The sequence below is a fragment of the Indicator indicator genome, chromosome 2 (genome assembly GCF_027791375.1).
Source record: "Indicator indicator isolate 239-I01 chromosome 2, UM_Iind_1.1, whole genome shotgun sequence".
Classification (NCBI taxonomy): Eukaryota; Metazoa; Chordata; class Aves; order Piciformes; family Indicatoridae; genus Indicator; species Indicator indicator.
Genome location: NC_072011.1, coordinates 66,977,171 through 67,003,391, shown reverse-complemented (window position 1 = coordinate 67,003,391; position 26,221 = coordinate 66,977,171). Strand labels below are relative to the sequence as shown.

At 52.6% G+C, this 26,221-nt stretch overlaps 1 protein-coding gene across 4 annotated transcripts; it reads right to left on the bottom strand.

Annotated features, from left to right (window-relative positions):
• Positions 1-23,467, bottom strand: PHF3 (PHD finger protein 3). 4 transcript variants are annotated; one of them, XM_054399300.1, is made up of 15 exons: positions 23,335-23,467; positions 22,238-22,402; positions 19,528-21,274; positions 12,873-13,185; positions 11,775-11,952; positions 11,025-11,175; positions 10,754-10,910; positions 9,978-10,094; positions 9,136-9,267; positions 7,453-7,585; positions 6,488-6,683; positions 5,555-5,702; positions 5,018-5,107; positions 3,613-3,808; positions 1-2,900 (listed from the first exon to the last, which is right to left on the bottom strand). In XM_054399300.1, the coding sequence occupies exons 2-15, from the start codon at positions 22,380-22,382 to the stop codon at positions 775-777; spliced, it is 5,829 nt and encodes a 1,942-aa protein (XP_054255275.1). In that variant the 5' UTR covers positions 22,383-22,402; positions 23,335-23,467; the 3' UTR covers positions 1-774. The 4 variants fall into 4 exon arrangements, with proteins under 4 accessions (XP_054255275.1, XP_054255277.1, XP_054255276.1 ...); XM_054399302.1 differs by having other exon boundaries at positions 22,238-22,311; positions 23,335-23,446; XM_054399301.1 differs by lacking the exon at positions 23,335-23,467 and adding an exon at positions 22,514-22,535.
• Between the last annotated feature and the right edge of the window lie 2,754 nt (positions 23,468-26,221).

Sequence of the window (26,221 nt, the reverse complement as noted above, 5' to 3'; positions counted from 1 at the left end):
GAAAGAAAACCGAATTGATTTTAGTAGCTGATTGAGAGAGTTCAACAGAAAACTACTTCTGTGTAGCACTGAGTGGGGGTCAGGTGGTGGGAGGAGGTGTGGAGACTTTGGAAATGAAAGATGGGTTTTGATGGCTGGAGAATTGGAGTTATTAGACAAAAAAAATGGATTTTGACAGGTGGGAACTCTGAGTATTAAAAAACCCCAATGGATTTTGACAGGTGGGAATTGTGAGTACTAAAAACACAAATGGATTTTGATGGGTGGGAATTGTATTAAAAAAAAACCCCAAAGGATTCTGATGGGTGGGAATTGTGAAGCATTACAATCAGTGCAGAACAAACAAAAAGGAATTTTAGAGCCTGAAATCCACTGTTAAAATGACTTTTAAACTAGAAGAGAGCACAAAAGGCAGCAACTAAAATTTCCAGGATTCGAGGAAAGCCTCAGCTAGGACCAAAGAAACAACCCCAAATCTCCCAAGCTTCAGAAGCAGTGAAAATTTGGAACCGTAGAGCAACGGAGAAGTCGTTAAAAGCGTTCCAGTCCCTACTTGTAGTCGGTCTTGTGAGCAAAGGACCTGAGGCTTTGCACCTTGGGTGGTACCGAGGCCGCAGACCGAGGTCTGCAGAACGCCCAGAATGGATTAAAAAAATGGCACGATCCTAGCAGGCTTTTGGGGGTTGTGTTCTTCTTTTCTCCTCTCTTTTAGACAAAGATTGAGGCCCTACCTGGGAAAGGTTCTCGACATGGGATTTGTCTGACTGCAGCCTTTCACCTCTTGCTTTTGCTTCGGTCGCTGTGGTCCCTGTGTCTGTCTCTGCTCTTCTCACTCTCCCTCTCCCTATGCTTCTCTTTGCTCTTCTCCTTCTCTTTGTCCTCCTCGGGTTTGGGCTTCTCCCCCTTTTTTTCAGGGTTCTTAGTCTCTCTGGGGCTCTTCCCTTCGGCAGTGTGCGGGGACCGCACTCGCTCCTTGTCTCGCTGCCCTTCCTCTCTGCCCTTCCTCTCCCTCTCCTGGGTCCTGTCCCTGCGCCTGTTCCTCTCAGCCTCCTGCTCCCAGCTCCACTCCTTCTCATGCCTCTCCTTCTTCTGCTGAGACTCACTGTAGAACCTCTGCCTGTGCTGCTCACTCTTGCCCCTGCTGAAGGCCCTCTCCAGGTGCTGGGGCTGCTCCTGCCTGCCCCACGGGTCGCTGTGCCGCCTCTCCGGCCTCCTACCCTCTTTGCTGCCAAAGAAACTCTCCGGGCCTGGGAACCTGGCCTGCTTGTGAGCAGAGCTCCCGGGTGGGAGCCCTGGGGCCATAGGGCCTGTGAAGGGTGGGGGCTGCCCTGCCAGATGAGCTACCGGCGGCCAGGGCAGCATGGGGCTCTGAGGAAAGCCAAAGGCAGGAGGAGGAAGCGGCAGCGGTGGCAGGTGAGGGGGGAAGGTAAACATGGGGCTGCTCTGCGGGGGGAAGCTGGGGGAGGCAGGGGCCTGGAACTGAAACCCAGCTGGGGTGGGCTTGGCGTGTTGGAAGCTCTGATGGGTGGCTCTGGCAGGTGGGAAGCTGCTGCCTGGGACAGGGCTGGGGCCCTGGGGGAGGAATTCCAAGCGAGGAGGATTCTCCACTTCCGAGCAAGCTACAGCTGCTGCTGGGCCTCTCCTGAAGGCAGCCACTGCCTCCATGCTCTGCAGCAGGGCATCCTCCTGGGGCTGCTTGGCATCTGCAGCTGCAGCCTCTGCCTGGGCTGCAGCAGGGCCCTGCTGCGCCTCGCCGCCCTGAGCGTCTCCCTGGCAGGGCTTCAGGGCCACTTCTGCAGCAGGCTGCTTGCAGTCTGCCTCTGCCTGCTCAGCCCCCCGCGGCCCCTGGCGCTCCTCTCCCCTGCTGGCCTCCCCTTCCTTGCTCTCTGTGGCCAGCTGGCTGCGGCCGGCTGCCTGCCGTGGGTCCCTCTTAAGGTTAATGAAGGGAGAGGCTTTAGAGGTGGTGGCAATGGCACCTTCGGTGCAGCCTGCTGCAAGGGGGTTCTCATTGGGTTTTTTCCCTGTGTTGGAGGAGGAGAAGAAGCTGGAATTTGTGGTCCTTCTGACTTCCTGGGCAGCAGTGTCCTTGTCAGGCAGCTGCCTCTTTGGGTCATTTTCTTTACCCTCTTCAGTGTCTTTGTTCTCAGCAGACAGATGAGCTAAAAATGCATCCGTGGAGACATCTGGAGGCTTCCCCTTAAGACTCAACCCCAGCAAGGGTCCTGCGCTCCTCAAAGCACTTGAGGTCCCTCCAGCTGCTGCATCCACAGCTGCAGTAGCATTGCTGGGTTCTGGGGGGTCATCCAAAGCATCCTTTGCCTCACTGCCCTCAGGAGTTGCCTCAGCAATGTCCACGTCCTCCTCTTTGGAGGCTGCCTGCTCGTTCAGCAGGGGAATGTTTTCACTGGAGCTTGCTTCTGCCTTGCTGGGCTCCAAAGCCTGCCCCATGGTGCCCAAGAGGCTTTGAAGAATGTCATCCACTGGCAGGGGTTTATTTGCCAGCTCCAGAGCCGAAGGTTGATTTTCCCACCCAACCAGGACCCCAGGCAGAAATCTGAGAGGCTTTGGTGGTTCGTGCTTGGTACTTTCCACCAGGGGCTCAGTCACTGCTGCAGCATCCTCGGTGCTGGCCTGCTGAGGTTTGTTCCTCTGCTTGTGCAGCACTGTTGTGAAGGAGTTAAAGAAATCGTTTTCCTCCTCTTCCTCCAGGCCCAGCTCATGATGAGAGACTTCAGGTTTGCTTGGCTTGCTTTTCTTCTCTGGTGGCAGGGAGTTCAAGGTGCTCTCAGCAGGTTCATCCACAAAGTCAGCAGCAGCAGTGGCCACAGCAGGGATCTGCCTCTTCATCTTCTGGCGGATGATCAACCCCAGCAACAAGTTGGGTCGGTGGACTTCAATCCCTGCACAGAAAGCAGAAGCAGCTGAGTCTCTGCTTAGGGCCTGCCTACAGCAGGGGCACCCAGGGCAGGGCACACAGGAACACATCCAGGTGAGTTTGGAAAGGTTCCAGAGAAGGAGACTCCACAACCTCCCTGGGCAGCCTGCTTCAGGGCTCAGCATCCTCACAGGGAAAACGTTTTCCCTTCGGTTCCCCTGGCACCTCTTCTGCTCCAGCTTGCAGCCCTTGCCCCTTGGCCTGTCCTTGGCCATCCCTGAGCAGAGCCTGGCTCCAGCCCTGCACATCTTTATCCCCAGCAATGAGGGTAGCCCTCAGGCTCCTCTGCTCGCAGCTCCATGCCCCAGCTCCCTCAGCCTGGCCTCACAGGGAGATGTACCACTGCCTGCAGCAGCTCTGTAGCTGTGTGCTGGACTCTCTTCAGCAGTTCCCTGGGGTCCTTCCTGAGCTGAGGGGCCCAGAACTGGACACAATATTCCAGATGTGCCCTCAGCAGGGCAGAGCAGAGGAGCAGGAGAGCTTCTCTGGACATGCTCACCACCCCGCTTCTAATCCATCCCAGGCTGCCCCTGGCCTTCTTGGCCACCAGGGCACACTGCTGGCTCAGGGGCATCCTGCTGGCCACCAGGACCCCAGGTCCCTCTCGCTCCTCTGTGCTGCTCTCCAGCAGCTCAGAGTTGTGACAGTAAAGCTCCAACCCCCAAGCCTGTACTTACCAGGCCCATCAAAAGGCACCAGGTGATGTGGGACTTTGTCAGAGGAGCCCAGGGGGATGAGGTACAAATCTTTCACCTGCTTCATGTTGTTGGCAGCCACGCCGTAGCGCTTCCTGCTGCTGAAGTAGGCGAAGAGCAAGGCGTAGGAGATCTGATCCTCCTCGGTCACAGGGGTGAAGCGAACCACACAGATCTCCTGGGGCAGGAACAGGGACAAGGGACAGTGCTGACTGCAGGCATTCACCCATTCAGAGACTGGGGTGGAAGGGACGTTCAAGATCACCCGGTCCCAACCCCCGACCATGGGCAGGGACACCTCCCACCAGCCCAGGTTGCTCAAGGTCTCAACCAGCGTGGCCTGGAATACCTCCAGGGAGAGGGCAAAGCTTCTGCGTCCAAGAGAGCCACTGGAAGTGGGAGAAGAGCAGCATGCAGCCCCAGAATTATGACCAGAGCCTGGGGCTGATGCTCTTTAAAGGCTTCCTGAGTAAATTGGAGATGAGACAGGAGGTGCCATGAGGTGGCACATAACCAAGGGCTGATAGAAGGTTGGCTGTCACCGAGAGGGACCTCAGCTGAGCTTTGGGAAGGGCAGCAAAGGCAAATGCAAAACAACACACCTTGAGATGGAATCACAAAACCCCAGCATGGTAGGGGTTGGAAAGGACCTCTGGAGATCATCCAGTCCCACCCCTGGCTGGGTTCAGTGCTGGGGTCAGTTTTGGGGCCTTCCTCCAGGGAAGACACTGAGGGCTGGTACAGGTCCAGAGAAGGGCAAAAGAGCTGGGGAAGGGTCTGGAGAACAGGGTTGAGGAGGAGCAGCTGAGGGAGCTGGGGGTGTTCAGTGTGGAGAAGAGGAGGCTGAGGGGAGACCTCATTGCTCTCTGCAGCTCCCTGAGAGGAGGCTGCAGTGAGCTGGGGGTCGGGCTCTGCTCCCTAGGCTCAGGTGACAGAAGGAGAGGAACTGGCCTGGAATTGTGCCAGGAATGGGTTAGGTTGGAGAGGAGGAAAAACTTCTTTGCTGTAAGAGTGGTGAGGGACTGGCAGAGGCTGCCCAGGGAGGTGGTGGAGTCCCCATCCCTGCAGTTGTTCCAGAAAGGTGTGGCCATGGCACTTGGGGCCATGGTGGGGTTGGGTTTCTGGCTGGCCAGATGATCTCGGAGAGCTTTTCCTACCCAAACCATTCCATGAATCCAAGTGTTCCTTAGCAGCAAATGGCAGGCTAAGGTTAGGTGATAAGAACATCAAGCCCAGGAGCTGCCACCTATCTCACTCCAAACACACACACCAGTCACCCACAACTGTCAGGTGTGTCTCAGATACCCCAGGGCAAAGAAGGCAATGAAGATTTTAGGGTGAACAGGGCTCATGGCAAGAGCAGCTCTCCACCAAGCAAGCATCTTACCTTGGTCCCTGAAGCTTTGATCTTCTCTACATACTCCCAGACAGTGTGAGGAGAGATCCTGCCACCTACTTGGATACTGTCAGGTAAATCCTAGGAGCAAGGACAAGAGAACTCTGAACACAGCATACGAACTGCTGTAAGCCCTTTGCACAGGACCTGTTTCAGGCATTCAAAACATGCTTCATTTTCTTGGCTCTTCGGAGACCTAAGGGTGCTGGGTGCTGAGTTGCTCCCCAGGAGCCAGCAGCGCCCTCAGGCAGCCTTCCCGTGTGTCCCCTGCAGATACTGAAATACAGCCTTAAGGTCTCCCTGGAGCCTTCTCCTCTCCAGGCTGAACAGCCCCAACTCTCCCAGCCTGTCCCCACAGGGAGTCAGCAGGGACTCTCTGATCATCTTTGTGGCCTCCTCTGGACCCTCTCCAACAGGTCCATGTCCTTCATCGCCTTTCATCACTGAATTATTAGCAGCCCACAAGTGGAACAAGTCCCCACAGTTAATGAATGAATGGTTAATTTCCTCTGCAGTCAATAGAAATACCTCTGTCAAATAGTCAAAGGAGCCAGACACCGGGTAAGCCTTGATGACAAACTTGGCCACTGAAGGCATATTGATGAAGCCCTTCCAGATGAAGTTCAGGCGTGCTAGGAACAGACTTTCACATTCCACAGTTCCAGGGGTTTCTGACCTAAAACCAAAACCCAATACAAAACCCCACTTCTAGAACATGACAGACCTCAAAAGCCCCCAAGGTCGTGATTCTAACTCAGTATGAGGGTGGGGAGACACTGGAACAGGCTGTCCAGGGTAGCTGTGGATGTCCCCTCCCTGAAGGTGTCCAAGGCCAGGATGGATGAGGCCTTGAGCAACCTGGGCTGGTGGGAGGCATGCCTGCCCATGGCAGGGGTTGGAACTGGATGGTCTTGAAGGTCCCTTCCAACCCAACCGATTCCATGAACCTGAGTTTCTTTGTGAAAGAAAGGAGAGGGCACTGGGAGATGGCCCAGGCAGACAACAGCATCTCTCATGGAATAGCTTAGGAGGGACCTGGGGGTGTTTAGTCTGGAGAAGAGGAGGCTGAGGGAGACCTCACTGCTCTCTACAGCTCCCTGAGAGGAGGTGGGAGCCAGGTGGGGATTGGTTGCTTCTCCCTAGTAACAAGAAACAGGAAGAGAGGGAGTGGCCTCTGGTTGCACCAGGGGAGGGTTATTTTGGACATCAGAAGAACCTTCTTGACTGAAAGGGTTCTCAGAACCTGGTCCAGGGTGCCCAGGGAGGTGACTGAATCCCCATCCCTGGAGGTATTTCAGAGGCAGAGATGTGGTGCTGAGGTCCATGGGTTAGCCCCAGGCTGGGCAGAGTCAGAGAATGGATGGGCTGAAGGATCTGGAAGGACTTTGCCAACCAAAGCCACCCTCTGCTAAGCCCAATGATGCCTTTCACCAAAACCCCCCTGGCAGCAGCTTTGGTTACTTTGGGAGAGGTGGCAGTGAGGACTTGGCTGAGTCTTTGCTGTCCTCTTCCAGCAGCTCTGCAGCCAGGATGCTGGAGGTAGAGGAGAGGGCGTCGGCGATGCTCTCGGCCTCGTTGTCTGACGGCTTCCGCACTACTCCCACAGACACCTTCACCTTCTTGGAGGAGAGGTCATCCGAGGGGGGAGCCATGCGCCCTGCAGGGAGGCAGGCAGGGGCCTTCAGGGGCCAGCACACAGACCACACAGCCTCTGTGGGCATGGAACTTCAGGGCATCACAGAATGGAGGGGTTGGAAGGGACCTCTGGAGATCACCCGGTCCAACCCCCTGCCTGAGCAGGGGCACCCAGGGCAGGGCACACATACAGGATACACCAAGGATACTCCAGGTTGTCAATGCAGTGGGGTGGGAACTGATCCACTGGAGAGAGATTTATAGCCTGGGGAGAGGTAAAGGTGGGACTGGCCCAGTGGGAACTCACCCTGGGATGCTGGCTGAGAGGAGCCAGGGGGTGCCCAGGTGGCCAAGAAGGCCACCAGCAGCCTGGCCTGGAGCAGCAATGGTGTGGGTGGCATCAGCAGGGCAGGGATTGTGCCCCTGGACTGGGCACTGGGGAGGCCACAGCTTGACTGCTGGGTTCAGTCAGGTAGGACAAGAGGACATGGTCTCAAGCCACCCCAGGGGAGGGTTAGGTTGGAGATGAGGAAAAATTTCTTTGCTGCAAAAGTGGTCAGGGACTGGCAGAGGCTGCCCAGGGAGGTGGTGGAGTCTCCATCCCTGCAAGTGTCTGAGGAGCTTATGGCCACGTTTAAGAGCTGTGCAGAGGGAGATGTTTGGCTGTGGTTGGACTCAATGAGCTCCAGGCCTTCTCCAAGCAGGCCACGCCATGATTCCATGGATGCACTCGGGAAGCCTACTCAGTTTTGTGGCTGCTGGGCTGCCCTGGGTGCTCTTTCCAGCCCTACCTATGCAGATCTTGCAGTTGAGGTCGAAGAGGTGGTTCTTGTGCTGGCTGGTGGTGTCTGGAGATGCAGAGTCAGTCACCTCCCGGTCCCTGTTGGCCTCCTCAGCCTTCTCCAGCAGCTTCAGGCCAGGCTCCTGGGGACAACCCAACACAGTGCCCTTTTTAAACACAACAGGAGAGTACTGAGCATCTACTGATGACTGAAGAGGTATGCAGCAGCTGCTGGGGTCACACTGCTAGAAGTGCTCAAGGGTCTTGCTCCTGGCACACCAAACTTCAGCAGCAGCTGCAGAGCCTCACAGGCTGGAATCAGATCTCATAAAATCAGTCCATACAACCACTAAATCCACTTTGATCTAAATCAAATCCAATAAAACCAACCAAGTCTCATCTAAAGCAAATCAGGAAATGCAATGAATAAATCAAAGTCCACCTAAATCAAATCTATAAACTCAGTAAATACAATACATAAATCGAGTCTCATCTCAATCAAATCTACTAAACTCTAATAAAATCATGAAATACAATAAATAAATCAAGTCTCATCTAAATAATATCTAACAAGCTCTAACAGAAGCATGAAAAAATTGAACTCTTCAATACCTTTCAGCTAAGATTTGGAGTAATCTCTCCCACGAAATTAATGAACTGGTGTTAGTAAATGTACTTCAGGAAAGATTTAGAGTCAGTTCTTCTATTAAATTCATTAACTGCTATTAACAAATACATTTCAGGTAAGATTTAGACTATTTTCTACTATTAAGTTAATTAATTGGAATTAATAATGCTATTTTAGGTAAGATTTGCTATTAATTTGTATTATTGAATATATTTCACCTAAGACAGTAATTTCTACTATTAAATTAATTGGTATGAATAATGCTTTTTTTAGGTAAGATTTCAAGTACTTTCTGCTATTAAATTCATTAACTGCTATTAATAAATACATTTCACATAAGATTTAGACTATTTTCTGCTATTTGAATAATTAATTGGTATTAATGATGGTATTTAAGGTAAGATTTGACATACTTTCTGCCTTTAAATTAATTAATTGTTACTCCAAATTATTTGTCAGCTAAGACTTAAGAGTACTTTCTGCTATCAAATTAATCAAATGGTTTTAATAAATCTCTTTCAGGTCAGGTTTATTCTCTTTTCTACTATTAAATTCATTATAGATATTAGTAAGTGTAGTAATTTATTATTATTAATAACAAATTAGTATAATAATATAATTAATATTATAACCATATAATAAGTTGTCTTTTCTATAATAAATGAATGGATATTAATAAATATATTTTAGGGAACATTTAGAGTGTTTTCTACTGTTAAATTAATTTCTATTCCTACCTATATTTTAGGTAAGACTTAGAGCATTTTCAGCCATTAAGTGAATTAATTGCTATTCCAAATCATTTTTCAGCTAAGCTTTAGAGTCTTTTCTGCTACTAAATGAATTAATTGCTATTCCTAACTCTCTTTCAGCTAAGATTTCTTTTCTGCCATTGCCATCATGAAGTCATGGACAGAAAATGGAAAAAAAACAGCAAAACTACCAAAGACTGCAGGAAAACTGCACCTCAACCAAGCTTCCCCAGCCCTTGCCAGCTGTGAGCACCAGAGCCCTGCCCAGCCCAGCCCAGCCCAGGGCTAAGGACAGTGCTGCCAGGCTCTCTACCTGAATTTCCATGGCCTCCTCCTGCTCCTTCATGGGGGCCTCACTTTCAATTTCGATTTCTCCCTTGTGAGTGATTTTTGTGATGGGTCTCCTCTCAACCTCCCTCTGCTCCTTCTCAATCATTTCAATTGTCTGCAAATAAAACAAACACCAGGGACTCAGTGGGTAGTTACTGCCAGGTAAGGACCTGCTGAGCTCCACGCAAACATTTCGACCTGCACCAAAGTACCAACAGCAAACCAGAATTTGCAACTAGGTTGAAAGTAGATGAGCTTTAGGGTCCCTTCCAACCCAAACCATTCCATGACTCTGGGGATAAAAAGGAACAAATTCTTCTATTTCAAGTGACCAACAGGGCATGGATTGAAACGAGACATAAAGCACTAAATTTAATCACAGAGTCACAGAAGGCTGCAGAGAGACTTTTCCTGAGGGTGTCTGAGACAGGCCAAAGGGGAATGGTTTGGAGCTGAGGCAGAGCAGGGTCAGAGTGGAGCTGAGAAAGTTCTTCAATGCCGGGTGGTGAGACTCTGGCACAGGCTGCCCAGGGAGGCTGTGGCTGCCTCCTGCCTGGGGGTGTTCAAGACCAGGCTGGATGAGGCCTTGAGCAGCTGAGTCTAGTTGAGAGGTGTCCCTGGGCACAGTGGGGAGGTTGGAGGAGATGAGCTCTGAGCTCCCTTCCAGCCTGAGCCACTCTTGCTTTGTAGGAAGCCCTTTGGGTTTTGATCACTAAACAAAGGAGGAATCCTCCTGCTTTGTGCAACCTGAATTCTGTTCGACATGCACCCAGGCTGCCAACAGGAGCTCAAGATGATTCACCACCACCACCTGCCCAATCTCACATGTCTGTTCTCTCTCTGCCTCCAAGCAGCCAGCTCCTTGGATGCCAGTTCTTCTGGGCTCATCTTGATGAGGTGGTCTGGAGTAACCTCTCCTTTCAGGACTTTCTTGAATAAAATCTAGAAGGAAAAAGAAAAACTGAATTGTTGCTCTCAGGACCAAAACAGCAGGAGAGGAAGCAGAAAAGCAGCAGAGTCTGGAGAGTTGCAGGGATCAGGTGGCTTTAGGTCCAGTGCTGTCCAACATCTCTGTCACCAGCACAGACAGCGGCACTGAGGGCACCCTCAGCAGGTCTACTAAGGACACGAATCTGTGTGGTGCAGGACTCACTTGAGCACACAGATGGCTTCCAGAAGGATCTTGGCAGGTTTGAGAAATGGGACAGTGCCAGCTGCAGGAGGTTCAACAAGGCACAATGCAAGAACCTGCAGCTTGGTTGAGCTGCCAGCACACACTGCTGGCTCCTGTCCAGCTCCTCACCCAGCAGCACCAAGTCCTTCTCTGCAAGGCTGCTCTCAATCTCATCACCCCCAACCTGGACTGATATCCAGGACTGCCTTGACCCCAGCACAGGACCTTCCACTTGGCCTCACAGAACCTCAAGGAGGCTCTCCTCAGCCCACTTGGCCCTGTTCAACCTCATGAGTTCTCCTCAGCCCATCCGGCCTTGAGGAACCTGAATGAGGTTCTCCAGAACCCACTTCTCTACCATGTCCCCTGGAGCAGACTGTCCCCCCCGTCTGCAGGCTGCCTGCAGAGCACAGCAAGCAGCACCTACGTTGTTTTTGGGATCTTTGAGGTTGAACATCAGGCTCCTGTATTTGTTCTTGTACTTGGAGTCAGTGTCCCGAAAGAAAGAGAACAGCTCCCGCTCGATCCTGGTGGCCACCTTGGCTGCTCTCTCCTCAGGGATCTTTAGACTGGAGTCACTCAGCCTGGGAGAGGACACGAGGTGGAAAATCAGCAGAGGATTCCAATCAGTTTACTCTTTCCTCTGCCTTCTGAAACCAAATCCTATGACTTCTTTCATTTAATCCTCTATGCTTTACCTCTTCATTAGGATTTCCTTCAGAGACTGCTTGACACTCTGCCTTATCTGGTCAGCAGAAGGTTTGGAAGCAGGCAGAGCTGGGAGATGCGGTGCAGGAACGGAGCCCTTCTCGTTCTTCTTCTTCTTCAGTTCTGGTTTCTCATGGACACCTAGCAAAACACCAGGAAAACCTGTCAGCTCCTCAAACCACTGCCAGAGACACGGACTTCTGCTAAACGGCTTTGAGATTCACTTGCGAACTGCTCAGGGCAGGCCTTTAAGAAGAAGGAAGGGACTCAAAGGGTGGCTGTGGGTTTGGTTGAACCTTCCAGAAGGAATGGACTCAGAGGGTGGTTGTGGGTTTGGTCTGACTTCCCAGGAGAAGGAATGGATTCAGCAGGGTGGTTTGGATGGTTGAACCTTCAAGAGGAAGGAATGGATTCAGCAGGGTGGCTGTGGGTTTGGTTTTGGTTCTTATTCCATTTTGATTTTGTATTCCAGATTAATCCAGGGGAAAAAAATCCTTAAAAGAAACAAACCAAGAGCCTTCCTCTTTAACTAAAGAGATTGGCTTTTGCACAGGACCAACACTCATGGAATGGGTTGAGTTGGAAGGGACCCTAAAGATCATCCAGTTCCAACCCCCTGCCATGGGTACGGCCATCACCATCACGTGGACTACAGAAGATGGTTTCCAACCCTAATCCTGCAAAGAAAGTCACCATCCTGCACCCTGCCTGTCCCTGAGGCCCAGCCTGGAGGGCTGTACCTGGCTTTGAGGCCCTTTCCAGCACACTGAGGGACTCCTTGCTCAGCTTCTCGTTTTTCTCCTCGGGGGAGCGCCGAGGGCCTGCAGCACCCTGTGTGCCTTTCCGAGCAGGAAGGTGTTGTCCTTTCTTAGCATCAACATCTCTGGCCTCTGCCACGTTCTTCCCATCTCCAGATTCCTGCAACACAGAAGTACACAAGTTAACCTGAGGCCTACAGTGGAGACCAGCTCTGGGGAACAGACCTGGGGGTGCTGGTGGCCTGCAGGATGCCCAGGAGCCAGCAAGGTGCATTCGTGGCCAAGAAGGCCAAGGGCAGCCTGGGGGCATCAGGAAGAGTGTGGCCAGGAGGGCAGGGGAAGTTCTCCTGCCCCTCTGCTCTGCCCTGCTGAGGCCACAGCTGGAGTCTTGTGTCCAGTTCTGGGCTCCCCAGTCCCAGGACAGGGACTTGCTAGAGAGGGCACGGCAAAGGGCTGCAAAGCTGCTGAGGGGCCTGGAGCAGCTCTGTGAGGAACAAAGGCTGAGAGCCTGCAGAGGAGCAGCCTGAGAGGGATCTGATCAGTGCTGATCAATACTGCAAGGGTGGGGGTCAGGGGGATGGGACCAGGCTCGGTTCAGTGGTGCCCAGGGACAGGACAAGGGACACAAAATGGAACATCAGAAGTTCATCTGAGCATGAGGAGGAACTTCTATAACTGAAGGGTGCTGAGCCCTGCAACAGGCTGCCCAGAGAGGTGGTGGAATCTCCATCTCTAGAGACTTTCCAACCCCACCTGGATGTGCCCCTGGGTGACCTTCTCTAAGCGCCCCTGCCCTGGCAGGGGGTTGGCCTGGATGACCTGCAGAGGTCCCTTCCAACCTCTGCGACTCTGTGATTCTGTGACTTGCAGTTAAGTTCTCTGCTCAAGACCACTCCTGACTCCAGTTACTTCTGAAGGTCAGGGGAGCGAAGGAAAGCCCTGGAGCAGCTTGAGGCAAGTACCCACAGAAAGCCATGCGATGGTTTGGGTTGGAGAGATCTTCTGGGCCTCTTTAGCTCAGAATTGAAGCACAGGAAGCAGATGGAATTCAGCCTTCACGAACCATGAGGTGAGACCCACCCGTCTGAAGATCTTGACTTTGTGCTTCCCAGAGTCCTCTGCCTGTTTGCTCTTGTCACCCCCAGGAGGGGTCTGCTTGGCCATCCCCCCTTTGTCACCGTCGGGGCCTCTCTCTTCTCTCTGCACTTCCAGTCTGCCCGGAGCCTCCGCCCCACTCTGGTCCAGGCACTCCATCCTCCTGTCCTCCTCAGCACAGCACCTCACACAGATGTATTCTTTGTCTTCCTCTCCCATCTGCTGAGCCTGGGAGAGACTCAGCCCCACGCAGTCCCCATGGAACCAGTCATCACACCTGCCACAGCCCACCATGAACCTGAGGAGAGAGGCAACAGTCACACACAGCCTGCAGACACAAGAGGTACCACACACTGGGGGCTGGAGGGACCTCTGCAGATCACCCAGGCCAAGCCCCTGCCAGAGCAGGGACACCCAGGGCAGGGCACACAGGAACACAGCCAGGTGGGGCTGGAAAGCCTCCAGAGAAGGAGACTGCACAACCTCTCTGGGCAGCCTGCCCCAGGGCTCAGCACCCTCAGTTCATGCAGAATAAGACACTTGCTCTGATCTGGGCATCTCACCAGTCCCTCCTTACCTGGACAGTGATTTTCTCAGTAGCTTTACATCCATCTCCAGCCTTACACCATGGGAGGGATCCTCCTGAGAAATGGGGTTGGGGTTTTTTTGGTGCCATATTTGCCTTTCTTTTTCAGAGTAATCCAAGAGACTATCAAAACCTCAGTGTGGCTTTGGAACCTTCCCCTCAAATCCTACCCAGCAGCAGTTTATCAGGCTGCTATTACAAAAGAAATCTGATAGAAATATATCAAAGCAAAGCCTAAAGCCATTCAAAGAGGAATCCACTCCCCGACTCTCCAAAGCAGGAATGTTGTGTTGGAAAAGACCTGGAAAATCTCATGCAAGTTTCATAGAGACATAGAATGGTTTGGGTTGGAAGGAACCTTCAAGACCGTCCAGTTCCAACCCCCTACCATGGGCAGGGACACCTCCCACCAGCCCAGGTTGCTCAAGGCCTCACCTAGCCTGGCCCTGACCACCTCCAGGGAGGGATCATTTAGGTACCATCTCTTTTTTATTTCCCATCATCCTTACAGCAGAAAGCTATCAACAGCCACCATCTCCCCCAGCAGTAAGAGGTCATGGAATCATTCAAGATGGAAAAGACCTCCAAGATCATCCAGTCCACAACCCAGCACTACCAAGTTCATCACCACACCGTGTCCCCAGGTGCCATGTCTACATGTATTTGAACACCTCCAGGGATGGTGACTCCACCATCACCCTGGGCAGCCTGTGCCGGGCTTTGAGAACTCTGCCGGTCAAGAAGTTTATTCTAATCTCCAAACTAAACCTCCCCTGTTGCAACTTGAGGCCGTTTCCTCTTGTCCTACCACCTGAGGAAGAAAAGACCAAGCTCCACCTGGCTCCAAGTTGAGGCCATCTCTTCTTTTCCTGTTCCTGCTGTGACAGCTAAGATGGGAACATCTGGCTGCTCTGAATTCCTTTGCATTTTACACCACATCTGCAGACTCTCCATGCCAGGAATAACAGCAGGAAACTGCTTTCTATTGCCCTTCTCGGAGTTTGGGTCCTACCTACACCCCTCTGTGCAGTGCCTGCTTGGTTTGGCTTCAATAAGGTAGATGCCACCTGAGTTGCTCAGCTCTGATTATTCAAAGCCAACTCAGAGTCATGGAATTGTTTGGGTTGGAAAAGCCCTCTGAGATCATCCAGTCCAACCAGTAACCCCACCATGGCCACTAAACCGTGGTCCCAAGCGTCATGGCCACACCTTTCTGGAACACCTTCCAGGGTTGGGGACTCCACCACCTCCCTGGGCAGCCTCTGCCAGTCCCTGACCACTCCTGCAGCAAAGAAATTTTTCCTTCTCTCTAACCTAACCTTCCCCCCCAGGTCATCTCCTCTCCTCCTACCCCTTACTTATGTTCCAAAGTCCAAACTCCATCTCACTTCCAGCACAGCTTTCACCTCAGGACTTGCTCTAACCACTCTGTTACCCCAAAAGTAAAACTCATTTTGGTGAGTATACTTTGGGTATGAAGAGGATTTGCAACGTGTTGTAAAGGGTGACTTGGGCTAAAATGAAACTGTTTTGGTGAAAACTCTCCGAAAACTTTAATTAGCTATCACCAAGACTTAAGTGCCCTCTTCCTGGAGGTGTTCAAGGCCAGGCTAGATGGGGCCTTGAGCAACATGGGCTGGTGGGAGGTGTGCCTGCCTATGGCAGGGGGTTGGAACTGGATGAGCTTTGAGGTCCTTTTGCTATCCACTCCATGAATCCGTGATTCTGTGTCCAAGCATCAATGGTTGGACCTGATCTTAAAGGTCTTTTCCAACCAAAATGATTCTCTCACCATGAATGAGAGGAAGTGGCCTCAAGTGGCACCAGGTAAGGGTATCCCCCATGGCAGGGGGTTGGAACTGGATGATCTTGAAGGCCTTTTACAACCCAAACCATTCTAGGATTCTATGACCTTTAAGGTCTCTTCCAATCGCTCTGTGACTGTGTGAAGGTCCCTTCCAACCCAACCCATTCCAAGACTCTGTGCCCAGTGTGAGAAGAATGTGGAATTTCTCTGTAGTACACCCAGTGTGAGGAGCCCTCCTGGGCAGGCAGGGCTTTGTCAGGATCTTTACAGCACTGACCACAGCTCCAGTTTCAAATGGGGCAGGAAGAGCTTCATGCACTGATGCTCTGCCTGCTTTCACAGCTTCTGGTGGGGGGGCGTGAGTTTAGGCTTAGACTACATCAAATCAGTGGATTCTAGGCTTAAAAACTACACAAGATTGACACATTTTAGATTGCAACTACATCAAATCAATGCATTTTAGACTTAGACTACATCACATTGATGGAATTTCGGCTTAAACTACATTAGATGTATTTTAGGCTTAAATTACATTCATCAGATGGATTCTAGGCTTAAACTATACTAAGCAGATGGATTTCAGACTTTTAAACAACATGAACCAGATGGCTTAGATTACATGCCCCATGGATTTTATAGACGGATTTCAGGCTGAAACTGCAGCTAGCTCTGCAATCTAATCTCTTTCTTGGGTGAGGAATTGACCTGCAAACTCTGGTTCTTTATTGTCCCAGAAATCTCTTTTGCAAGAGGATTCCAGGAAAAAGTGATTCCTGATTTATGGATCTTCCTACTCAGGCTAGGAGCTGCTCTAACTACTACTCCATGTAACTACTACAGAGCAAGCTTAGGGCTCCAGCTTGCTTGATTGGTATTACAGAGTGGTCTGGGTTGGAAGAGACCTTCAAGATCAGAGAGTCATGGAATGGGTTGGATTGGAAGGGACCTTCAAGATCATCCATCTGCAACCCCCTGCCATGGGCAGGGACACCTTCCACTAGCCCAGGTTACTCAAAGTTTCATCTACAAGGATCCATCACAGGCTCCACCTTGTATCAGTCCAAGCAAACAGCAGTAAAGCTTTGGCAACACTGAAACTGGGTCTAGAAAAGTCCAAGTCCAGACAAACAGTCAAGTGCCTCTGGCTTAGCAGATGTTTGGTGGACTCAGCTAAGGTGGTAGCTAGCAGGAGTAAGCCAAGAATGCAGCCTCTTGAAGCTACTGGCTGAATAGCTACCAACTACAACTGCTACTAGTTGAAGTTTGACTAAATCCAGACCTATTTTGTCCAAAACCTGATCTATCCTGACTAAACCCAGATCCACCTTGACTAAAACCTGATCCATTTTGATTAAAACCAGATCTATTTTTCCCCCCAGTTTGTAAATTCAGACATTGGAGACCAACTCAACTGGACCAACCTTTAGCAACCAAACAAAAAATTCTCATCAAGATCTAGAACCTGTCTTAAATTTCCAGAAGGGGTTAAAAACTGCAGAGCCTAAAGGACAGAACATGCTGAACATCTCCCAACAATTAACTTCCCAGCAGATGGAATCTCTCCGCCTTAACTCACATGTACATCTCCACTCTCCATCCACCATCTCTGTTGACTCTGATACCAATCATGTAAAGAATCCTCTTTAGCAGCAGCCCACTTGGACACATGTATCTGCTTCACTCAACATCCAGTGATGACGCTGGGCAATAGGCAGTGCTCAAAGACTGCTGAAGCAGAGTCAAGGCCAACTGAAGCCTGGCTTGAAGGATCAAGGATGTCCTCTTGCATAGCTGTCTGAAGAGGTTCTGGTATCTTGGACTATTAAGACACCAAAGTTTCTGCCTGGAGGTTGCTTCAAAGGTGGAAGTGCAGAAGGATTTACCCATGTTGTAAGGCTGGATGGGAAGATGTAAAGCTGAAAGAGAAAAGAAAAAAGAAAGGTGGCTGAAAATAGTAAGTGTGCCACAGACAGTACCAGGGCTGCTGGATTTGGGCTGGGCTACCAAAAATTACATTTTCTTGAGGAAAAAACTGAAGAGTGACAGCTGACAGTCCTGGAGATGATTTGGACCTTGGGATTGAGTGTCTGACCTCAGGACAGGAGGGGGGATTCTGCCTCTTGACTCTTCTCTGCTCAGACCCCACCTCCAATCCTGCCTCCAGCTCTGCTGTCCCCAGCAGAAGAAGGACACAGAGCTGCTGCAGAGCATTCAGAGGAGGCCACAAAGATGAGCCAAGGGCTGGAGCAGCTCTGCTATGAGGCCAGGCTGAGGGAGATGGGGGTGTGCAGCCTGGAGAAGAGAAGGCTCCACGGGGACCTCAGAGCTGCCTGTCCAGGACCTGAAGGGATCCTAAAGGAAGGCTGCAGAGAGACTTTTCCTGGGGGTGTCTGAGACAGGCCAAGCGGGAATGGTTTGAAGCTGAGGCAGAGCAGGGTCAGACTGGAGCTGAGGAAGAAGTTCTTCAGTGCCAGGGTGGTGAGACTCTGGCACAGGCTGCCCAGGGAGGCTGTGGCTGCCTCCTGCCTGGGGGTGTTCAAGGCCAGGCTGGATGAGGCCTTGAGCAGCTCAGTCTAGCTGAGGCTCCAGAAACATGGTGCATCACAGCTCTGTCTCATGTATGTCACAGAATCATGGAAGGTAGGGGTTGGAAGGGACCTCTGGAGATCACCCAGTTCAACCCTCCTGCCAAGGCAGAGGCACCTAGAGAAGGTCACTCAGGAATACACCCAGATGGGTTTCAAACGTCTCCAGAGACTCCACTACCTCTCTGTGCAGCCTGCTCCAGGGCTCAGCACCCTTCAATTACAGAAGTTCCTCCTCATGTTCAGATGAACTTCTGATGTTCCAGTTTGTGCCCCTTGCCCCTGTCCTGAAGGCAGACACCTCAGAACTCCTGAATCTCTTGATCATGCAAGTCACAGGTTTGTAGAAGTTCCCTGCCAAATCTGCTGTCTCTACTGTGCAAACATTGCCTCTGCAGGTGGCCACCAAATGATTCCCAGAGATCTACACTGACTCCACGTGTCCAGTGCTGATCCTGAAGTAAAACAACATCCAAACAACACCCTGCTGCTGCTGCTCCTGCTGCAAGCACAGTGAGATCAGCCTGGGGCTGTGACAGCCCTGCCTGAGCATCCTCCCAGAGACCTTGCACACAAAGAAAGCTATGAACCCATCCCTGTGTGGTATCTGCAGCCTCAGCCACCCCCCACACTCAGGGGTACATCAACAGCAGCTTCCTGCTGCTGCATTCATTGGGGGAACACAAAAAGGGGCAAGAGGTGACTGCTGGGGTTGGGATGAGATGACCTTTGAAGGTCACTTATAACACAAACTGTCCTGTGATTCTTTTCTAAAAGTTTCACCAGCATGAGGTCCTGCAAAGCTCTTAGGTGAGATCTCTGTGAGTTTGCAGATGACATGAACTTGAGTGGCAGTGGTGATCTGCTGGAGGGCAGGAAGGGTCTGCAGAGGGACCTGGCCAGGCTACATCCATGGCTGAGGCCAAAGGGATGAGGTTCAACAAGCCCAAGGGCTGGGTCCTGCCCTTGGGGCACAACAACCCCAGAAAGCCTCCAGGCTCGGGGCAGAGTTGCTGGAAAGTGCCCAGCAGAAAAGGCCCTAGGGCTGCTGGGTGCAGGCAGCTGGAGACGAGCCAAGGGATACCCAGGTATCAAAGAAGGCCACCAGCAGCCTGGCCTGGAGTAGCAATGGCATGGGCAACAGCAGCAGGGCAGGGATTGTCCCCCAGTTCCCTCAGCTGTTCTTTACCAGCCCTGTTGTCCAGATCCTTCCCCAGCTTTGTTGCTCTTCTCTGGACCTGCTCCAGCCTCAATGTCCTTCTGGGAGTGAGGGCCCAAAACTGAGGTCTCCCCTCATGCTCCTCCTCTCCAGAAATGTCAGAGGTGACTCCAGCAGATCCTCTCCCAAGACACTGAACTGTGTGTACCCCGAGCAGCTTTGCAGAGAGAAGCTGCAGGGTTCCATCTCTTACCTTACCCACCTTAAGGCTTGGAGCCAAGCTGGGAGAAGAGGCTTTGAAGGTGGACCAAGACTTTTTCTCTGCCTAGAGCTTTCTTTTGGATGGACAACACCTCGGTTTGTGGGCTAGCAACAGGAGGGGTAGGGAATGTGAGGAACATGGGTGCAGGGTGCTGAGAACCAGAGTGGCTTGTAAGACAGGAGAGGAAACAGCCCCAGGCTGCTGCTGTGCAGGCAGCCCTGAGCTGCTGAGCCTCACACACCTGTTGCCATGAGGCTTCCTGCAGAAGCCACACTGCTTGGTGGGCACCCAGGCCTGCCTGCTGTCAGCAGCAGCACAGGGCTGCTCCAGGCCCTCCCTCCGGACGCTGGCGATGTTGTCTGGGATGAACAGGGGAGGCTCATCCAGGGAAAGGCTCCTGCTGCTTCTCCTCTGCCGAGGCTGCAGAGTCTTCTCAGGTTTTCTGGGTTTGCTTTTGTCTCTGTCCTCTTCTTTCTGATGTTCCAGGACAGGAGAGTCTTTGGTGTCTGCCTCCCCCTTGGCGGAGCTGTTTGTTCTCGGCACGGCCGCAGGTTGGTGCTTCTGGGGCTGGGCTGGCTTCACAGCAGGGCTGGGAATGTGCAGGGGGTGTCTCGAAGAGCCTTGATGGGTAGGGGATTTCTCACTTGCTCTTTGAGCTGAGGCCTTCTGGGCTTGCCCAGGAGCTTGGCCTCGGGGTGCTTTCTTCAGCATGGCATTGCTCTGCTTTTTAAGCCCTGACACACAGCTCTTGGCCTTCAGGCCTGGATCTGACTCCTTCTTCCTGATTTTCACTGGGTTATTTTGCTGCCCCTCCTGCTCATCTGCATTCCTCTTCAGGCCTGCAGCAGGCCCAGCAAGCCCAGCTCTTGTCCTGGACCGTGCAGGCTCTGCTTGGGCTGTGCCCAGTTTCTGGCGGGCAGCTGCAGGTGGATGTGGCTTGGTCTGTGCTGCAGGCTTACCCTGCCTGGGCCTGACGTTCCTCTCACACTTGGAGGAGGCACCACTTTGCTTCTCATCATCCTGCAATTGTGCTGCCTCAGGAGCTTCTGCTGCAGGGCTGAGCTGCTGCTGACCATCTGGGTTGGGCTGCTCAGGAACAGTGCTCTCCAAGCTGCTGTTTCCTGCCCCAGCAGCAGGAAGCTCTGCACTTTTCAAGTCTTTCTGATCCAGCTCTGTGCTGTCCAGCAGCTCATCAGATGCAGAGGCAGGTATCTCCATGGCACCACCTGCAGGTTCTGCTCCATGTTCTTTCTCTGAGAGTGCCTCTTCACCAGGAGCTCCCACACTGTCTGAACCCAAGCTGCAGTTAATGCCCTCTGCTCCAGAGCTGGACAGGTCTGGAAAGGGCTCAGAAACGTCACCTGGATCCACCCCAGCTGCAGGATCCTCAGCTTCTCCAGTTCCCACACTTGGCTCATGCTCTTCTAAGTTCTCCTCCAGCCCCTCTGGTCTGTTCTCAGTCTTTTCCTCCGAAGAGATTTCAGAGCCCATTGGCTCACTCACAACATTGACTTCATTCTGAACTGCAGTGCCCTCAGTGTGTGCAGGCCCCAAGCAAACAGACTCAGCATGCCCAGGTCCAGCTTCAGCTTTTGTGACCTCCTTTGTTTCTCCAGGAGGTGGAGAAGAGGCTCCTGCTACATCAGTAGAGCCTGACTCTTGGGATATTTCCTCAGATTCTGCCTGCTCAAGGCTTTCATTGCCCTCTTTGGGAGCAGGAGGAGATTTGGTGTCACCCTGGGGTGCTGTTACTGCTGCTGCTGCTGTCCCCTCCGCCTGTCCTGACAGCCTTGTACTGCGCCTGACCACTCGGGACTGCTCTGTCCTGGGGGCTGCAGCAGCCTCTGTGTCTTTGGCTGGACTCCTCTCAGCTTTCTGTCCAGCTTTTGGAGCAGTTCCACTCTTTGCAGAGGGTTTCTTGGTGCTGACAGGAGGAGCAAGGTTGGAGCGCTTGGCCAGGGTGCTCTGCCGCAGACTGCGCACTGCCTCTGGGGAGGAAAGGAGCAAAGGGCTCAGCAGGGACAAGGACAGGGACAAGGAGCAAGGACAAGACTCACCCAGAACACACCTGACCCAGCCTGCCACCAACAGAAACAAGCTGTCTCCTAAAATGAAAAACCCAAAGGAAGGAAAAAACCCAAACAACCTAAACCAAAAACCCAAACAAACAAAAAACCCAAACAAAAGGGAAAATAAACCAAACCCAATAACAAACAACCCAAAGAAGCAAAACAAATAAAAAACCAAAAACCACAAACAAAAAACCCCAAACCACCAAAACAAAACAAATCATCCATATAAAACCAAATCCAAACCCCAAACCAAACCCCACACTAAATCCAAACCATTTTGAATCATTAGGAGCTGACAGTTGGAAACACAGAATGATAGAGGTTGGAAGGGACCTCTGGAGATCAACTCCAACTCCCTGACAGAGCAGGGCACCCAGGGCAGAGCACACAGGAACACAGCCAGGTGGGGCTGGAAAGGCTCTAGAGAAGGAGACTCCACAACCTCTCTGGGCAGCCTTCTCCAGGGCTCAGCACCCTCACAACAAAGAACTTCCTCCTCATGCTGAAATGGAACCTCCTGGGTTCCAGGTGGTGTCCATTGTTCCTTGTATCCTATTACAGGACACCCCTGAACAGAGCCTGGCCCCTTCTTTCCCACCATCCCTCAGATATTTGCAGACATTGCTCAGATCCTCTCTCAGCCTTCTCCTCTTCAGGCTCAGCAGCCCCAGGGCTCTCAGCCTTTCCTCCTCACAGAGATGTTCCAGGCCCTTCAGCATCCTCACAGCCTCTCCTGGACTCTCTCCACTATCTCCCTGTCCCTCTGGAACTGGGGAGCCCAGCACTGGACACAATCCTCCAGGTGTGGTCCCAGCAGTGGGGAAATAATCAAAGTGGAGCTGCCCCCAGGTGCAAGCACATCACGCCCTGCATGATCACCTTGTGCCATCAACCGTGGTGACTTCCTTGGTGAGGTGACTGCTGCTGCTTCCTCAGCACGGCTCCTCAGGCTCCTGTTGGGCAAAACAAGCTCATCATCATCAATGGTGTCGCTACCACTCTCCTGAACTCCTTCTTCATCCATAATATCATCAAGACCAAGAACTGGAGAAACAAAAACAAACAAACAAAGAGCCTAAAACTTAAAATGTCCTGGTGAGCAAGAGAGGGGAAGGCAAAGGGAAGGGGAAGCCAAATTTGCTGTCTACAACCAACCAAAAGGGGTAAAATGAAGACAGGCAGGACAGAAAATTCCATGGGAAGGATGTGGAGCAGCAGCCATCAACCAAAGCTTCCCAACTCTGTCCACAGCCCTCGGAGCTGTGGTGAGGGTCTCACGGGTGTGTCAGGTTTGTGCCTCAGGAAGGTCTCCAGGCTCAGAAGATCAGTTGCTCCTCACTGTCCCTTCCCACCTAGGGGAAAGTGAAGGAAGGCAACCAGCAGAAAGAGCTGACCCAGGAGTGCAAGGAGCTGGGACAAACCCTCAGTTTTCATCCAGGACGAAACTGAAAAATCTCAGAAGTCCCAGCCCAGGTCACACATCTGCATCTCCGGCCCCTTGTGGAAGAGCTCTGAGTGCAGCATGCTGGAGGCCATGCAGGAGAGTCAAGCAAGCCTTGTCAGTTGCTATTCTCAGAAGGCACTGGCTTGGAAGGGACCCTCCAAGCTCATCTTGTCCAACCCCCTGCAGGCAGCAGGGACAGCTCCAACCAGAGCAGGCTGGAGGGACACAGGGACACAGCAAGGCTGACCTTGAATGTCTCCAGGGATGGAGCCTCAACCACCTCCCTGGGCAGCCTGTTCCAGTGTCTCCCCACCCTCACTGTGCAGAACTTCCTCCTCATGTCCAACCTAACTCTGCCCTGCTCCAGTTCCAAACCACTGCCATTTCCTTGGGGCCATTTCCTCTTTGCTTTATTGACCCTTATGAGGTTCTCCTCAGACCTCTCCAGGTACCTCTGGATGGCTCCCATCCTGTCCTTCAGTCCTACCAACCACATCACTCAGTTCAGTGCCTTCTGCACTGTTGCACTAACCTGAGAAGGATCCCAGGGGTGGCTCTTGACCATAGACTCCCTAAGAGGCAGTCAGGCCTCTGTGGCAGCCTTCTCCTCCTTTGGGCTCTAAGGGTGGCCCTGCAGTGGCAGTCCCAAGGTCCTACATGGGGTCAGTGACATCTGGACCCTGTGTGGTGGGAGATTGGTGAGATCAGGACAAACAGCCAGGTGCTTTTACAAAACACAGAGATTCACTGAGGCTGGAGAAGCCCTCTGAGATCAGCCAGTCCAGCCAGCAACCCACCCCCACCACGGCCCCGGCCGGGTGCCAAGGTCACAAGGTAACTGCAGTGTTTTAGTAACAAAACACAGTGAAGAGGTTGGTGGCAAATAACAACACTTGGAAGTGCTCAGGCAAACAAGGAGGAGCAATCAAGTCAGGCAGGGCTGGAATTCCTGCCACAAGCACCTGGCAGGAAGAACTGAAGAAAAACAAAACAAAAAGAAAGAAGAAAGAAAAAAAAAAAAAAAAGAAGCAAAAGCAAAGAAAGCAAAGGCCAAGCAAAGCCATCAGAGCCTGTTCATTGCACAGCTCACAGCTGAGCTTTAAGCAGCCTCTCAGGGAAGGGTGGCCTGGGCAGCAGGGCACAGACAGGCTGCACCTCTCCAATCACCAGGAGCTGACAGCAGAAACACAGACCGGCAGGGGCTGGAAGTGACCTCTGGAGATCAACTCCAGCTCCCTGCCAGATCAGAGGTACATAGGAACACAGCCAGGTGGGACTGGAAAGGCTCCAGAGCAGGCGACTCCACAACCTCTCCAGGCAGCCTGCTCCAGGGCTCAGCACCCTCACAACAAAGAACTTTCTCCTCATGCTGAGGTAGAACCTCCTGGGTTCCAGGTGGTGTCCACTGCCCCTTGTCCTGTCACAGGACACCCCTGAACAGAGCTGGGCCCCTTCTTGCCCCCCAACCCTCAGATATTTACAGACATTGCTCAGATCCCCTCTCAGCCTTCTCCTCTCCAGGCTCAGCAGCCCCAGGGCTCTCAGCCTTGCCTCACAGCAGAGCTGCTCCAGGCCCTTCAGCATCGTCACAGCCTCCCCTGGACTCTCTCCACTAGTTCCCAGTCCCTCCTGACCTGGAGAGCCCCGAACTGGACATAACACTCCAGGAGTGGCCTCACCAGGGCAAAGTGGGAGGAGAACCTCTCTGGACCCGCTGCTCACACTCTTTTTGATGCTCCTCAGGACCCCACTGGCCCTCTTGACCACAGGGCACATTGCTGGCTCTTGGGGAACTTGACCTGAGCACTCCCAGGTCCTTCTCCATGGAGCTGCTCCCCAGCAGGCCCCCCTCAGCTGTCCTGGTGCAGAGGTTGTGCCTCCTCAGGGGCAGGACCCTGCCCTTGCCCTCGCTCAACCTCCTGAGGTAGGAGTTTCTTGAGCTGGGGGTTTCCTGCTCCTCACTGTGCTTGATCCAGAACTGCCAGCCCCGAATCTTCCACAGCAGCCCAGCAGAAAAGGTGGGTGCAGGCGACGGATGGCAGCTTCTGCTGTGCTGAGCCACCCCTGTGCTGGGGGTGGGGATGCACAGACTGATAGGGCACCAGCTGCAGCCACCCGATAATGCTGCTGCACCACTCAGCCACTGCCTGCTGGGAGCTGCAGCCTGGGGCACATGGGCACAGCAGCCAAAAAGAAGCTCCTGTACTGCTCCTGCAGCCTTTGCCTTCACCCAGGGACCTGACAATGGTCACTGGCCAAGGGGGAGAAGAGTCTGGCCAGCAGGCCAAAGGGGGTTCTGCTCCCCCTCTGCTCTGTACTCCTGGAGAGGCCACATCTGGAGCGGTGTGGCCAGTTCTGGGCTTCCCAGTGTTTTAATAAAGAATGCTAAAAACAACAAGAAAAATCTTAGCATGGCCAACTGCAGACCTAAGACTCCCTTCTCTGTTTATTTTAAGATTTATTACCCCAAATACCCTTTTTTAACTGATTATCCTGTGATTTGTTGGACATTACTACCCCTTGATTTCTTGTAACTGTTATATCTTGATGGAAACCAAGACCTGAAGTCCCCTGGCTCTGCCTAGTGGCAGGAAGCAGCAAGCTGCTCTCCAGGGAACAGCTGCCCAGGGCTGCTTCTTCTCTATCTAAATGTCACACAAAGACCTTCTGTGGCCAGGCTGCAGCCATGCGTCAAGGTCATTTGATTGAGGTCCAGCAAGGCCAAGGGCTGGGTCCTGCCCTTGGGACACTAACAACCCCAGGAAGGCTCCAGGCTGGGGGCAGAGTGGCTGGAAAGTGCCCAGCAAGAAAGGCCCTGGGGGTGCTAGGTGCCAGCAGGTGGAGATGAGCCAAAGGGTGCCCAGGTGGGCAAGAAGGCCACCAGCAGCGTGGCCTGACTCATCTGAAAGCTCCCTAACCAAAACTATTTTAATCACTCCCTGCAGTGCATCTCCATGCACACCATGCCGACCAGCACCTACTGCCTGCTCAGAGCATCCAAAGGCATTTCCCAAAGTGGCAGCAAAGCAGCAAACGGAAAACGTTCAACAGCACAAATCATCTGCTCAGCCTCACCTGCTTCACCTCTCCAGCTCTGGCCACACTGCTTTGGAGGCAGCCCAGGCTGCCACTGGCATTCTGTGCTGCCAGTGCACACTGCTGGCTCCTGTTCAGCTTCTCCCCCCGCCCAGCACCCCAAGTCCTTCTCTGCAGGGCTGCTCTCAATCTCATCTCCCCCAGCCTGAACTGATATCCAGGACTGCCCTGACCCAGATGCAGGACCTTGAACTTGGCCTTATTGACCCTCATGAGGTTCTCCTCAGCCACCTCCACAGCATGTCCAGGTCCCCCTGGATGTCACCCATCCCAGCCTCACCTCTCAGCCTGATGCCACCTGCACACCTGCTGAGGGTGCCTCA